This window comes from Nematolebias whitei, chromosome 18 (assembly GCF_014905685.2).
Source record: "Nematolebias whitei isolate Nwh7 chromosome 18, NemWhi1, whole genome shotgun sequence".
Lineage (NCBI taxonomy): Eukaryota > Metazoa > Chordata > Actinopteri > Cyprinodontiformes > Rivulidae > Nematolebias > Nematolebias whitei.
In genome coordinates, this window is record NC_056515.1 from 28,099,222 (window position 1) to 28,115,754 (window position 16,533).

The following is a 16,533-nucleotide window of genomic DNA, read 5'->3' on the forward strand; positions in this document are numbered from 1 at the left end:
AACTATAGTAACACACAGTAATGTGACTCGGCGTCATGCACAAGTTAAAAAAGCGAACTGTTCCTTTTTTTTTTTTGCACCATATGACTGCTGAAATTCTTATGAAATCTAAAACGAAAAAAAAAAAAAAAACCTTTCACAAGCACCATTTTTGTTTCCAAGGCAAACGTGCGTACATTATAAAAGGAAAAGTCGTGCAACAAATCATTTCTGCAGCTTCAATACATTTAGTAGCATTTGGACTCTGAAGCTTGTGCTTTTCCTGCTACGCAGCCGTTCTAACAAATAAAAAACCCAAGTCATGCAAAATATATAAGAAAACACTGAAGAGAGGGAAAACATAAAACACTATTTGAACACCTAAACAAGTGCTACCAAGCATTTAAAAGTGATGGTGAACCCCAAAGTGCTACAGACCTTTTAATGAGCTAATTGCTTTTAAAGCCAAAGACTGACAGAAATGTTTGAAATAAGTAAATTAGTATAAAAGGTTGACCAAACTTTGCTGTCTCTAAGTGACAAATCAGTTTGATCTTCTTTAGTCGTGAAATTTTCTAAACCTTTAACTACACACTTTTTTTTTTTAAGAAAAACTATTTAAAAATACCCCCTTTCTTGCATAGCTCCTTACAACTACACTCATCCAAGAAAATAATTCAGAATTATCAGCATATAGTATCTCGAACTTTTACATATTGGACTTCTCAAGAGTTTGAGAAATACAATATTTTATGAACAACAGACAACTATTTAGCTTGTACCAGAACACCCATAAGATATTGTTTTTTTAGAATAGTCATAGAGGTTTGATTGATTACAGATTAAATACACATACTGTGTGGAGTACATTGCATATTCTCAGGAATGTTAAATGCCAAATTTCCTTGACATGTTGCTGTAAGATCGTTAAAAATCATTCATGCATATTTCACTGTTCACAGCTGTTAATATAATAACCGTGTTGTACTTTTTGTCTACAGTGCATAGTAAAATAAGTTGAAACTGTGGTGTAAAAGAGGCTATCAGTGAAAATCTCTGGTTAAATCTGAACGTAACAATGAAAAAGTGCATCGGATGACAACTCAATTACTGCAACAAAAACATTCAAAATCAAGTTTATAACTTTGTTAGAAATTATGGCAGACTCGCTTTTTTTTGGCATTACAGTACAGTACCACTGAATTTGGCTTTTAAAACACCCAAATGTGCATTTATTTACACACAACTACCTTAATGTCTATAAAGTATATATATATATAATAAAGTATTCTTTACACACACAGCCAGTTTGTTTTGTTGGTGATGCAACCCAGATCGCCCTGAGGTTTAAAATCCTGCATTATTTCTTTAACTGTTATTTTTTGACAGGTAGTCTCACTGAGACATGAGGACTCATTTTCAAGCGAGACCTGTTGGACTTTTCTGTCATGGAGCAGAACGTCACGTTACAACTTAACCTTGTATATAAATATTAATTCTCTGTACTAAAACTATTTTATTATATATATTGATGAATGATCAAAGTGTGCTCCATGAACGCCTCGTTTACACAATGGCACTGATAATGAGTCCAGACGGTCCCCAGCAGGGACCTTCTGTCCTTATTCGTGTTTCTCTCCTGCTTCGTACAGCTTCCGGAGGCTCGAGTCGAGCAGGAAATCCACCGACCTGTGGAGTACAGACAGTAGAAGGGTTAAACGGAGAAAATGTGATTTTCAAATCAATTTGATCAAACAAAAGCTGTCATGGAACCACTTAAGCTTTAGATGATGCTGTCAAATAAAGCAATAAAATTACAGATTTTAAACATACGATGCCTCAAATTGGGCAAAATGTTATAGAACTACAGTTTAACTTGTTCTTTATATAAATAAAGTGTACGTTTGTAATAGTTTGTCTTTACAGAGAACAACTTTCTGGGTCAAATCTTGGATTTAAGCAGGAGACAAGCACAAGCTGGGCCAACCTGTCTATGGGAGTGATAATGAAGGGGATGGCAGAGAGGCCTATTGCTGTTGTGGTCCATTTGCGAACAGGGAGAGGCAACTTGGTGGTCCTGCCCAGCAGGTAGAGTGACGCAGCACACACACGGTTGATGGTGAAGCCCGGGATGATCACAGAGGCCAGGGCTTGCCACACAAACGTGTCCACCACTGCAACGGCTACCCGTGTTGTCCTCCCTGGGTTGTCCCCGTGGGCCTTGGGGGGAATAGACGGAGAACTATTATAAACTCAGAAAAAGTACAATAGTCTTGTGATGGGATCTGTATTGCTGTTTTTGAAAATACTGTACTTAAGTGTTTAATGTAATCATACACATTACTTAAGGTTTTATTTGCCAAATTTAAAAAAAAACTAGTGAGATTATGATTTTTATGTCTGAGTACCGTATTTTCCGCCGTACAAATCGCACCACCCTATAAGTCGCATCAGTCCAAATATGTCTAATAAAGTGGAAAAATCCATAAAAACGTCTCTTCGCCATATACGTCGCATCTATTATGCATCACTGCTGACGCGTCGCGTTTGTTACGTGTCACCGCTGACAACCCAGAAATGTGGGCCGGTCCGGTGTGCCAAAAATCGATTGGCTGCTAAATGTCAGCCACAGATCCTTCCTGCCTACAGCCATCAGCATCTATAACATCTCTTAAAGAAATGAGGATAATGAGCTACAACAACAAATAATTTCCCTTTGGGCTTAATAAAGTATTTTTGAATTGAATTAAAGGTGTGTCTCAGTTGAACTTTTACTTAATAAATGCACTTTGACGGTCAAATCATCTGTATTTCAAAAGCTGATTCACGGAAGAGGGCATGCACAGAGGGACATGTTCCCGCTCATTTCTTCGAAATTTAACAAGATAAACACCTAAAACAATTATTTGTTTGCTCTAAATTATAGTAAAGGTGTGTCTTGGTTGAACTTTTACTTAATCAATGCACTTTAATGGTTAAATTAGCTGCATTCCACTGGGGCGGCGCAGCTAAATGAAGCTGATTTGACGGTTGCTCCAAGCGAACTGGACAAAAGTGGCAGACTACGGCAAGCTGATTGGGCCATTAATAGCCACTTTTACCTACTACATGACACAACGGCATGCCATACTACTCGAGCGCCATCTAGCGGCTGAAAATGGTAGTGTTCAATATTTTCAGTCAGAATTAATGAAAACGGTCATATCTCAGCCAAAAATTGGTTTATAAACATGTGTAAAAATCCATAAATACATCGCTTCGGCGTATAAGTCGCACAGCATGCAAATTATGCAAAAAAAAAAAAAATGTGACTTATACAGTGAAAAATACGGTATGTAGAACACTTGCGTATATCGTGTACTGGGGTGTACTTTAAGCATGACTGCCCTCACCTGACCCCATTTGTTATATAATAATATTGTATTTACACAACTAACAATACAAACAACACAAACAAATAGAAGTATCTCACCACAGCAGCTTTCCTCCCTTTGTCCACTGCATCAGCAGTAACATACGCAGTGGACACACCATAGGTGGCCCACACCAAACTCACTGGAACCAGAGCCCGAAAGGACTCCCCGACTTCATTAGCATAGCCTGTGGGGTCACACACACATAGATCCAGTTAGGTCCAAAACCTTCTTTGTCTCCACTAAATATTATTTAAATGTTTTTATAAGGCAGCCTGCATTCGGATGCAAAGTCTCACATCTATAAATCATTGACAAAAAAATTATTTTATTGAGCATTAAACATCACATAATGCAAAGCTCATTTTATTCCTCTGGAGTGAACCACAGGACGACAAAATGTTTACTGGTGTGACACTACTTATCAGTAGTCAGTCAGTCTGTCGCAGAGTAAACAACACATTTAAACAGTGGCAAACATTAACCTGTGCCATAATGGAAAAATACCAATTGTTTTGTGAAATGCATGCAATTTTAACATTTTCATACCTAAATTAGATTAGATGTACCGTGCTCTCAGCATTTCTTCTACCAAGCTAAATGTATTACTGAAAAAAATTAATCAAATCTGTAAAGTACACTAAGTTATAATAAAACTGACAAAATAAATGTTTGCATTTCCTGCAGATTCATCCTCTAACAGTGACAATAACCACCAAGGTCTGCGACTGAAATCAGTGTAGAAGAGAATTGCTCTGGAGTTCATGAGGTGATATGATAACAAAGAACGGTAAGAAAAGATTTTCTTCCAGTGACGCATTTAGCTACTGAGAAAATGAGACGTGCAGCTGTAACACCCCACAACTATCTTGTCTGAGCCTCGCAAAGCATGAAGGTAGAGGAAGAAACTGTGTGCATAAAGGGCTAAGAGAAACAGAAATAAGACATCCAGGCAATGAAAAGGAGATGTTTGTGGTTTTCCCAGAACAATAACTGATGACCACACCAGAAACGTGTCAGTGCTCTACAGCAGTAAGTAGACTTCTGAGGTGTCATTTACCAGCAGTGATCTGAGCCTGGTGTAATAAAGCAAAATCATGACACACAAGGCTATTTACAATGGATGTATGTGTTAATGATCGCACAGCTTTTAAAGCCAATTCATGATTCCTGCATACCTATGCACAGACCAGCTAGAACATCAATGCATACACAGATTTGTGATGGAGCACTGAAGGATAGCTGTGCTGATGGAAGAATGGTAATGTTACTCTTCTGCTTGTTTGAATGACGGGTGGGGTGGGGGTTCATCTGTACACAGTCGATCACAGAGGAGACCCGTGCAGACAGGTGCAGCAGAAAGTATGATTTGACCATTAGAATTAAAAATGGACTCAGGTAGAAAAGCAAAACTCTACAACAAAAAAAAGGGGACGAACTAGTTCAGCTGTCCCAATTTTAAGCTGTAAATGCCAATTTGGTTATGTAGGTCATTTCATCACAATGGAAATGTATGTATAGAATACGAACCTGTTAAACTAATTCTGTGGATGATATCACAAAAAAAAAACTAAAAAGAAGTGTTTTGTCATGCAAAAAACTCTTACATGCACTTATTGACATAAATGTTTAAGAAGTGAGAAATCTGACACTGAATAAAACACAAAAAAAGTATTGAAATATATAAAGGTATTACTTTTATTGGATGGAAAGTGACTAAATGCATGCTTAAAAACAACACCGACAACAACAAAAACCCATGATCTGTTCTAAAACATAAGATCAATGTGGTGTCTATTTTTAAACCAAGGGAAACATTGCAAATTAAGCTGAAGCACAGATGAATCAAAGCCTTAATAAAGATTAATATATCTTGTAAAGACAGGATTAAAGCTGAAGCAAACAGATATGAGGATGACTTGAGGATGATTTCATCAGTGCATGGAGGCTGAAACTAGAAGCATAAAGTCAAAGAGCAACTGCTGCAGAATGAATGTCCTTCAGATACCACACAAACTCTTTCCTCTAATTTTTAATATTACAAACTACCAAACGAAAAGGAAATACAACATTGCATTGCATCAGCAAGTCACAGCCGAGTTTCAGTTGGATAATTAACTGAGCTAGTTTTACTGCCTTTACCAAAAGGACAAGCTAGAAGTTTATTTTTGTTGAAGAACGTATTGAAATCAAGCATCTACCCTGCCCATGACTCTTTGTTATTATGCCCTCTGACAACAAAATGCCATTCAACCGCAAACTTTTCTATTTATACGCGGATTAAAGAGAAGTTAGCCACCATGCTAACCATCTGCTAGCTAACGCACATCTCTACCGCTGGGTCGTCGCTCGTGTTGTTACAGGAAAAAAAAAAAAACACCACCACAACAAAAACTGACAACACGTACCTAGAAAGCGGACCCATGTGTCACGATAAATGTCGACCGATTTTCCAGGTGTTTCTTCACTGTGATCCATATTTAACTTTTCTTTATCCATGTGACATTCACACATGCAGAGAGCGGTCAGATATCCGACAGCGAGCGAGGACCGTGAAGGGGGCGTGCTCATCACAACAGCATCCGACTGGCTGCAGGAAAAAAATGATGTTTTTAATCAAATATATAATTTCTGTCTGAACAAGAAAGCGCAGAAGGTTTTCAGTAATATAACAAAACGTAAAACATTTGAAAATACAAAATATTTTAGTCAACAAACACTACATGGCTTCACAATCTAGTCATTCTTTTTGAAAATACAGTAGTCAGTTTTTTATATAATTGATTTTGTAACTGTTGTAAAGTATTTTGAGCTGGATTATAAATTTTATAAAGTAACAAGCCGCTGAAAAAAAAAAAAAACAGAGCTCCGTACAGATTTATAAACGGTGTCAAAGTGTAAAAAATTCGCAAAGATATTTTGTAACTTATCTATGCATCATGTCAGTGCGGTACCCTAACCCGCCAATAACATGCGCGTATTTTGACTGACATACAAAGTAACCAATGGTAATGAGGCATACAACGCATTTGACCAATAGCAGTAGAGCCTATGCTTTTGTAATAGGATGAGTTTTGACCCACGATGGCCGCCGTCGATACTAGCAAGTGCTGCGACTCCAAGGCACCGTTCAGCTTATTTGTCAGAGGAAATATAATGCCTTTAAAACCGTTTTTCACGTTATTTTTTCTTCTTGTAACTATAAACGAGTGTTTTTCCGACGATGACCACGAAATGGAAGAGTTTTTGAAGCGGGAATATTCCCTCTCCAAGCCTTACCAAGGTATCTCATCCGTGCACTGACTCTGACAGGCTGGGGGGGCAGATGTTTCCAGAATAATTATAGCGATCAAACCGCATCTTTGGTCATGTCTGTCATGAAAGTGTTACTTTGGCTTTCAAATTTATCTTTCTTTTCATTAAGTTATGCCTTTGTATTGGGATTAACATGTATAAATAAAGGCTGAATGAATGAAATCTCATATTTGGCTGTTTAATGTGGTTTTAGTAATGACACACCAATCAAAATCCATGATGTCTGTTATTTTTTCACCTTCACCTTGTCACGTCTCTCTTTTGTTTTTTTTTTTTCAAAGTCAGCTTTTTTTGTTAAATGACTGATGTTGAACGAGCTGTGTCAGCTTTTACATTCGCTATGTTTGTGGTTTCAGGTGTGGGATCTTTAGGCTCCTCCCACTGGGAACTGATGGGGGATGCCATGGTAACCACAGACCAGGTGCGACTCACACCTGACATGCAGAGCAGGCAGGGGGCAGTATGGAGCCGCATTGTGAGTATAGAGTACACTGAAAACAAACTGGTACCTTGTCTTTAAGGCTGAACATGTCAAGTGTATTTTTTTTTATTCACTGGTTAAAAAATACTTTTGCATACACAAAATTTGCAAGTATAGTCAGTCAGTGTCTTATTATGAGAGGCACATATTAATCTGCTTAGATTTATGTCAAATTGTAGGCCTACAATTACTTTGCATATGCCCGCTGCCTTTCATGCCAGAGTTTTAGACAAGGATAATTCCAAAGAGTAGTGTTTTCAAGTTGCTACACTATCCTCTGGAAGACGTTAGGGCTCTGAAGTGCTGCACAGGAAGACTGAGGAACAGCTTTTACCCTTCAGCTGTTGTACAACTCAAATCCTGGACCTCTATCCCCCCAGATCTATCATTAATAGCCCTTGTAGCTTGTTTTTCATTTGTCTTAATCTGTAATCAATACAATGCACTTTAATATTCCATGCACTTTAACTACAGATTTTTAAGTTGTAAATAATATATTATCAAGTCAAATTGTGTTTGTTCTAACATTTTAGGCCAAAGCCATGGCCAGTTTCATCTTTGTGCATGAGAGAGAATGAGTGATAAAAGCTTTTTTGGGGGGAGTTGTTTTAAATTTTGTTGTATTGTTTTCTACAAAGCATGACAGCATATCTATCATATTTATTATAATCACCACTGTAAGCATAGTCTTTCATGACACAATGCAAGGCATCAAAAGAGGATTCTCTTGCAAAAGAGATTTTTAATCTCAATGGGATTTTCCTGGTGAAATAAAGGTTAAATAAATAAAATAAAAAGCAAACCCGAACAGCACATTAAAAAAGAACAACCCATTTCCACATTCAGAAACATTGCACAAATATTTTCCACAAGGCTACCCAGCATGCTTTGCAGCTCACACAGTCTCTCTGGGACTCTCTCACAGAGAGAACTTTGGGAGAAAATAAAACAAATAGAGATCATATTTTCTTTAACCTGGGGCCTACAAATGTACATGTTTTTGTGTTAATAATGTTTAATTATAAGTATTAAATTAGCAGAGACACGAGTGAAAGCCTGTGCGCTGTCATGGGTGCGTGCTCTTTCTCTATCTCCCGCTGTGCAGGGAGTTCGGATAAACTGATTATATCAGTGTGCGATCGCCCACGAGCCAGATTAAACAACAACAAACAGATTTATTACTTGGAGCAGCTTTGTAGTTAGATTAAAAAATGGTAAACTACAAATAGAATTGATTGAGTTAATTCATTAAAAATATTAAATTAAGACACGAAGGACACGTTCGACATGCACACATGCTCACTTTCAGTCCAGCTGAGTTCTGCTCCGCCTCTTGGTTCTGCTCAAAGCTCACACCTGAGCGGGACGTGGACCCTTCACCTGTGATTTATGCACAGTTTGAGGAAGAACTGGTCTGTGCAGACATTTCATTTTAAATGAGAACTGGTTCTTAATGGACCCACATGGAGCAGCAACATGTTGGTCGATCAGGGAACATAAAAAACAGTCAACAACTTTTTTTTAATTTTGAAAAGAGTAAAGATTTGGCAAATCAGAGAGGTTGGAATATGTTTTGTGTTAAATAGGAGGTGTAGTGTGCAGTTTTTGTTTTAATATTATTGCACATTAGAATATTGCTACTTTTACTGCAAGGAAATAAATCTTGAAATGTAATTTCTTTAAATTACACTTTTGGGTCACGTTTGGTTACTTGGTTTATTTACATGACTTTAATTGCTGGATGTTCAGCCCATGAGCTGGTGGCTTTCAGTAACTGTGCCCCCCAGAGGAATTTAGTTGAATAGGCGTGCCTTAAAGCATAAATCACCAGGAAATAAAAATAAAGATGAGTTCATGTGTCTGTTCTGGTTAGTCTCTTTTCTTGAGTGGCAGAACAACCTTGTTTGTCAGTTCACCTAAACTCAGCTTTAAAGAATACAAAAAAACATGATGTCCTGTAGAAAGCCTAATTGTGCCTTGAATATGCTTCTTTTTGAAAAGATGTAGCCATTTCATTGACTTCAGTGAACTCTGTCTTTAGCCATGCCATCTGAAGGACTGGGAGATGCAGGTGCACTTTAAGATTCACGGACAAGGAAAGAAGAACCTGAATGGTGATGGGCTGGCCATTTGGTACACTAAGGAACGCATGCAGAAAGGTTAAACTTAGATAAATGTCTATAATTGTTGTGCCTAATGTTGAGTACATCTTTGTGTGATTGTAACATCTGGCGTTTTCAGGTCCTGTATTTGGAAATATGGACAACTTCACTGGCCTGGGCGTTTTTGTGGACACATATCCCAACGAGGAGAAACACATCGAGGTATGCAGTTGCTCTGGTGTGACCGTAACGCACTTGTGAACATAAAGTCAGGCCAAAGAATGGGTGCCACCAATCCTGGCAGTTGTTCTTGCACATTTGTGTTAAAGTTTATGTTCTTTTGTGCAATCGTGTGGAGACAGGCGCAAAAGAAGAGATACACACCTCGCACACAGGTAACCTGGCCCTCCGTTTAACCGACCTTTGACCTTTTCAGCATGTTTCCCCAAAACGTTTAACACCTCTAAAACGTGACATTTTTTGCCCTGCATGTTTTTATGTATGATTTGCTTTCAGATTGACAGAGTGCTTATTAAAATGTTCTCATATAGAAATATGTTGAATATGTTTTTGTACATCATGTACTACACATGTTAAATACAAACATTATAAAATACAGTTAATACGTTTTTAAGGGTCCTAATGGTAGCTAAAATCAATTTAATTTGCTGCATTATAGAAAGTCTAGTTTCTACCTGCAGGTTTGAAAGCTGTGTAAAATGTACATGAAAACAAAATGCATTGAAATGCAAATCATTTCAACCCCACAGAGAAAACAGAACAAAGGCAGGATGGAATACGGTGCTGGACTTGATTTGCGTTGCCCCTGTAATAGTTTGGTTACCTGTCGTGAGCTATTTTCAACTAAATTTAAATTTATTTTTAACTGCATTAAAACATTTGGACTTGGAAATATTTATTATGTTATTGTTAAGCAATCTAGATGTGATAGCAAAATGTTTCAATTCTTGTGAAACAGTGAAACTGACTGACTTTCCATGTGCAAGTCACAATAGTCATCCACAAACTCTAAAGGTTAGAGAGAATACCTACCTACCTACCTATAGAGATAGAGATAGAGATAGATCCATCCATATTGTCTTTACCTGAATTTTCATTTTGGGTCATGGGGGTCACTGTTGCCCATATCCAGCAGTTACTATGCGAGAGGTGGGGGACACCCTGGACAGATTTCAAGTCCATCACAGGGATGCATAGAGACAAACAACCATTCAAACTCTCATTCACATCTAAGGACAATTTAGAGTAACAATTGGCCTAATATATGTTTTGGTCTTTCGGAGGAAACCGAAGTACCCAAAGAAAACCCACATATGCACAGAAAGAACATGCAGACTCTATCCAGAAAGGTCCCTGGCTTCGGGATTCGACCAGCAACCTTCTCGCTTAGAGGCAACAGCTCTACCAACTGAGCCACCGTGCTGCCAATTGGAGAGAATATTGTTGGAAAAAATGGATGCAGTTTTATTTTTTTTAATATATAACACCTCAATTACGAAACTATTCCACTCACAGCAGCAATGCTGGAGGCAGTGCGGCCAAGAGAACACCAGTCACTCTCATATTTTTTGGCAATGTAAAAAAATACAAACCTACTGGGACCAAGTAGTTCTGGTATTGGAAGGTATTCTCGGTTACAAGATTCCTAAGGACCCCTGCACTGTATGGATTTGTTTGAGTGATGTGATACAAAGTGAGCCCTGTGATGGACTTGCGACCTGTCTAGGTTGTACCCCACCTCTCGCATAGTGGCGGCTGCATATAGGCGCCAGTGACACCCACAGCCCTAACAGGAAGAAGTGGGCAAAGATGATGGATGGTACAAAGTGAGGATACCTATGATGTGTATGTATGATGTACCGTCTCAGGACCAATGCTTGGTACTTTGAGCAACAATGGAAAAAAATGGATTGATTACACAAGAAGGAAATGACCTAACCTAAGAGGGACCCCCCAACTTTACTGTTTTTGTATTTTTGTTTTGTAATAAGGCTTTGTACAAAGCTTTAAATAATGTAAAAAGTTAAACAAATAAAATGCTCAAATAATCTGTAGACAGCAAGACTTTTTTTTTGTTTGTTTGTATTTTTGAATGTGACCATTGTGGCATCCTAAAAAAAACAATATTTGTCAAGAATGAGGAGAAAAGCTGCACACAGTTTAGATGAGATGCTTGCTTGGTTTGCATGGCTCTGTAAAATGCTAGAATTAAAAATATTTTCACATAATTAGCATTTTCCTCCTGAAACATCTTTAAATCATCTTTAAATCTCCCCCCATCTCTGCTGCTCCAAGAGGATCTTCCCTTACGTTATCTCCATGGTGGGGAACGGCAGCATCAGCTACGACCACGAGCGTGATGGCCGCCCCACGGAGCTGGGCGGTTGCAATGCCATGGTGCGCAATCTCAAGCACGACACCTTTCTCTTCATTCGATACGTCCGCCACAGGCTCACGGTGAGAAACACCCTCTTTCTGCTCCAGTTTTCGGCTGAGATTACGGTGATTAGCACATGCAGACGCTTCCTCATGTCTCCCACTGTCAAACCCACTATTAGAACAGTCCAGTTTAGCTGAATCAGCCAACATTTTTAAGGATTTTTGGTTTAACTCTAAAAGTCTGTCTGAGCTCTTGATTGAGATAACTGAGATAAATGAGATAACTTTGTAATCTTGCTTTAGGGTCTGTGTTTTTAGGTTGTCCCTAAAAGTGTAACTGACTGTAGTTTCTTAATTGATGAGCAGGTGATGATAGACATTGATGGTCAACATGAGTGGAGAGACTGCCTGGACATACCCGGGGTGAGGCTCCCACTAGGCTATTATTTTGGAGCTTCAGCGATCACTGGAGATCTCTCAGGTAAACAGCTTCTAGTTTGCTAAACGACATCTGGTTAATACTAATAGTCACTGCTAAGTTTCAGACCCTACCAAGATATTTGTAGTTTGGGTCCAGAATCGTATATGATCACTTGTCAAATACAAAATGTTAGTTTTGTTTTTCTTATACACCCTTTGATTGAGGGACGTATTATGGTCCCCATCAGTTTCTCTTATCCCACCCATACCTTCTGATCCATTCAACATCATGTAGTGGAACTTGATACAAATTTGTACCACCACTAAACAGTGTGCCGCATAATCTTTCCATCACCCCAGCTTGATGGTCATGCAAGGTCTTTGCATGTCCGCTCCATTGTTATAGATAGTTGTGTAATAGTTTGTTGATGGGTGTGTAATGTGCCGTATGCATTGCTCTTGTTGCAACTTGTTTCTGTATTTGTGTTGTTTTTTTATTTGTAGATAACCATGATATAATATCACTGAAACTTTACCAACTGACGGTGTTGCGGAGTAAAAAAGAGGAAGAAGAAGAGGAGCATGATGAAATAACCATCCCCAGTGTGGACAACATGGACCTCCTCAGATGTAAGACAAACATTAAAATGTATTTAAATGAACCTCTTATAATCAGTTCATTAACCATGTTTTTCGCCTGTGTTTATCAATTTCATTGCCGTTTGGTTTCTCAGTGGGTCAGAGTGAGGAAGGGATGAGTGGAATATCAATTTTCTTCACCGCGCTCTTCTCCATGCTGGGTTGTATCTTCCTCATCATCATTGGCATTGTGGTCTACAGCCAGTGGAATGAGAGCCGTCGCAAGCGCTTCTACTGAGGAGCTCTACAATGATTGTGATTACTACTGAGGTCCAAAGACCCAACTGCGATAAAAGTGAGACTCTTCCATCAACCGGTGGAGCAGTGGATGTTTTTACCCTGAAGAAAACCTTATTTTGACAGGAGTTAGAGTTTATGTTTCCCCTGCTGCAAAAAGCCATTCTCCAGCTGTGCCATAGGTGAATCAGCTGGAAGACTTTACACCTTGTCCTTAACGCCAGCCTGACGCACATCTACTCAGCCTTACCATCTCCACCTCTGTATTGGTCATGCAGCATCTTTTATGATTCTTATGAGCAGCTATATTTAATTAAGGTTGTTTGTTACTTTGGTAAATGCACAAATATGAATTAAAGTAATCATTTCAGGTTCACTGTTTTTGATTGGTCTGATATTTTCAGAAGTTTTTTGTTGTACTGAACTTCTACCTGGCTAAACTTCCCTTTTTCATTCCTGTGAAGCAGTTTCAAACTTTCTCAAGAAAACTGCCTCAGGACAATGATATTGACCAAACTGCAACACTAGACAAGCAGGTGAGGCCTAATGTGATCTTGCTGTGGCTAATTTTAAATGTTTTGCTGAGTGAAGATTGTTTATGTATATAAACGTAGGACAAACTCAACAGTTTTCTTCCAAAATGTAATTTTATATATGCAGTACGGTCATGGCCAAAAGTTAGGGGCAGTTACACAGTTGTGTTTTATGGCTTCAACGCTTTTAATTGTTTTATTATTTTTTACAGTATACTTAAGAACAAATACAGTTTCAAAAGCTTTCATTAGCAAATACGTCTCACACTTTCCCTTTTTTGTAATTGTATCAGTTTGCTCTGGCAAAATGGATCACAGCATCTGGTCCAAATCCTGACCTATGGTGGATCATGTTTGTCCTATCAGCGTTTGGAGTTGATCAGTTTGTTGGCTTCTGGTAATCTACCTGCTTATTGAGAACTAACCAGAGGTTCTTAATGCGGTTCATTAAGTGGTTTACTTTATTGCCATTGCTCCAAAACTTCAAGTTTATAATTACCAGTATCTTAAAACCACTTGGTATCTTTTTTTCCTTGTGGCGTTACTCCACTATATTATAAAATACACATATCTTCACCTGATTGTGCCTGGATTGTTGGGAGATGTTTTGCTTCCACTAAGCAACTCGACACATGATCATGTCTGCCTCACTGTTGGCCTAACGGTGACTCAGTAGCGCTCACTTTCCTCTCTGGACAGATGATTTTTCCCAGTATCCTAAACAATCAAAAGAGGATTCGTCAGATAAGATGACTTTGCATCAATCTCTTGCTGTTCAGCCTGCAGAAGTGTTATCTTCTCGATGTTTTTTTGGACAGAAGTGGCTTCTTTGATGCCGTTTTTATCACAAGGTTGCTCAAATTAAGTTTGCTGCCAATGCTGAGCTCTGTTCTAGTGACAAGATGATTCTCTAGTGCTTTCCTTTGGAGGAAATTGCCATGAAGCTTGAACACTTCCTGCAGCCTTCTTCGCTACAACCGAACCTTTCACTTTGAATTTTCTCATTTAGAAAACTGTTCTTTTAGGTGCAATATCCTTGGCCAATTCTTTGCATATGAAGCCATTTTGATGCAAAGCAAAGATGGCTGCACACTTTCCTTTGGAGGTAACCATTGCTTAAACAATCTTTGTGTCACTGTCAAGACTATTTGCAAGTATCGTATGTATAACACTAAAACTTGCATTCCTCAAATAAATGCATAAGACTCGCCACCTCGCATGGTAAAGTAAACAAAAAAATCTCATGATCATTTATCTTTCAAACTTTGTGATGGGGATGACTCTCAGCTACTGCCACGCCAAATTTCAACTCAATATTTGTAAGATTCCCTGAGATAAAGCAATTTTATCATTCATTACTATGAAATGGTGAGCAATAATCAAGGATAAATTAACTTAGTCATCAAAAGTAATTATGATTTAAAAAAAAATAAAAATCCTTAACTTTGATCGCCAAACTGACTTGTTTCTTTTGTTGCATGTCAAAACAGATCCTCTGGCTCTTTGTTGAATGTGTCATGCGTCCTTGAAGTGAACCTAACGCAGAGACAGGTGTGGCGCCTCTTACCCATTATTACATATTTTGTAAGTCTTTGCAAAGTTCATGTAAACATCATATCTCATATTTACATGATTATGTTTTTGCAGTTTATATGAACTTCCTATAGCCACTATGATGTTTCACCTTATTTATATTATATTTTGTATGAAACCTGTGTGTCGTGCTTTTATTCAGTGACCACGAATTACACGTTTTGAACGCAACAATGGTTTCTTGTGTTTTTGTCCTTAGCTTTTCTAACTCGCTGCTTAAACCATGAGATTTGGGAGTTAAAAGTGTTGTATGTGTCATGCTACCACACAAGTTACACAATGTGACATTCATTAGATCTATCAGAATGGAACCAAATAACTCCATTCTCAACCATGAAGGACATATTTGTGTGGGAGGGATTGAATGGTGGAAAAAATGCACCACCATTTCACAGTAAACTGAATCTTTGAGGATTTGTTGTAAACAGGACTTTTAATTTACTTTTCCACAAATCCATCTAGTCTTTAGAGTTTTACTGATGAGCCACACCTCCACTGTTACTCTAGCTTTTCTTACAAACTAAAAATAACTAATTTTGTTTTTGCATTCAGTCATTATGTGGATATTTTTCTTTTATCACGTTTCAGAGTACTAAGCAGCTGCTTTCTTTTGGGGAAAAAAATTGTTACAAAAACACTGTTAAATAATAATTGAAGGCCTGCCATTACCTGAAAGAATGCATATTACCCACTCCTTTTCATGCCAGAGTTGCCTTTCTTTTCTTTCGGCTTTTCCATCTTCAGGGTTATCCACAGCGAGTTATCCTCCTCCATCTCACTCTGTCCTCTGCATCCTCTGTCCTTACTCCAACTACCTCCATGTCCTCTCTAACTGCATCCATATATCTCCTCTTTGGCCTTTCTTTTTGTCTTTTTCCTGGCAGCTGCATTTCTAACATCCTTCCACCACTGTCCCTCCTCTGGACATGTCCAAACCATCTCAGTCTGGCCTCCCTAACTTTATCTCCCAGTTGTGCAACCTGTGCTGTACCTCTGATGATCTCATTCCTAATCTTATCCATCCTTGTCACTCCTAAGGAGAACCTCAACATCTTCATTTCTGCCACTTCCATTTTTTTTCTGTCTTTTTGTCCATGTCTCTGTCTCCAGACCATACAACATAGCTTCATAGCTTTTTAAGCTCCATGTGGAAAACTTGGTACAGAAACTGAAAGTTAAACTTGGTTTCTTTTTCAGAAACAGATCCTGTCTAACCCTGAATGCTAGGAAACACCTTGTATCTGTGACTTTCCTTCCCTCCATTGATTACGGTGACATTATTTACATGAACGCTCCTACAAGAACCCTGCAGATGTTGGATGCTGTCTATCATGGTGCACTAAGATTCATAACTGGCTGTGATTATCGTACCCACCACTGCACCCTGTATTCACTGGTTAACTGGACATCATTAACTTCAC

At 38.4% G+C, this 16,533-nt stretch overlaps 2 protein-coding genes across 2 annotated transcripts; one reads left to right on the forward strand and one right to left on the reverse strand.

Annotated features, from left to right (window-relative positions):
• Positions 1-1,477: 1,477 nt before the first annotated feature.
• On the reverse strand, positions 1,478-5,931 carry mtfp1 (mitochondrial fission process 1). The gene is made up of 4 exons (XM_037692285.1): positions 5,801-5,931; positions 3,452-3,579; positions 1,967-2,199; positions 1,478-1,668 (listed from the first exon to the last, which is right to left on the reverse strand). Exons 1-4 carry the CDS (start codon positions 5,904-5,906, stop codon positions 1,602-1,604), a joined length of 534 nt encoding a protein of 177 aa, XP_037548213.1. The 5' UTR covers positions 5,907-5,931; the 3' UTR covers positions 1,478-1,601.
• A 526-nt stretch (positions 5,932-6,457) lies between these two features.
• Positions 6,458-13,239, forward strand: lman2la (lectin, mannose-binding 2-like a). Its single transcript, XM_037692286.1, has 9 exons — positions 6,458-6,675; positions 7,064-7,182; positions 9,230-9,347; positions 9,430-9,512; positions 9,653-9,685; positions 11,607-11,768; positions 12,057-12,171; positions 12,615-12,740; positions 12,845-13,239. Exons 1-9 carry the CDS (start codon positions 6,477-6,479, stop codon positions 12,985-12,987), a joined length of 1,098 nt encoding a protein of 365 aa, XP_037548214.1. The 5' UTR covers positions 6,458-6,476; the 3' UTR covers positions 12,988-13,239.
• Positions 13,240-16,533: the final 3,294 nt, after the last annotated feature.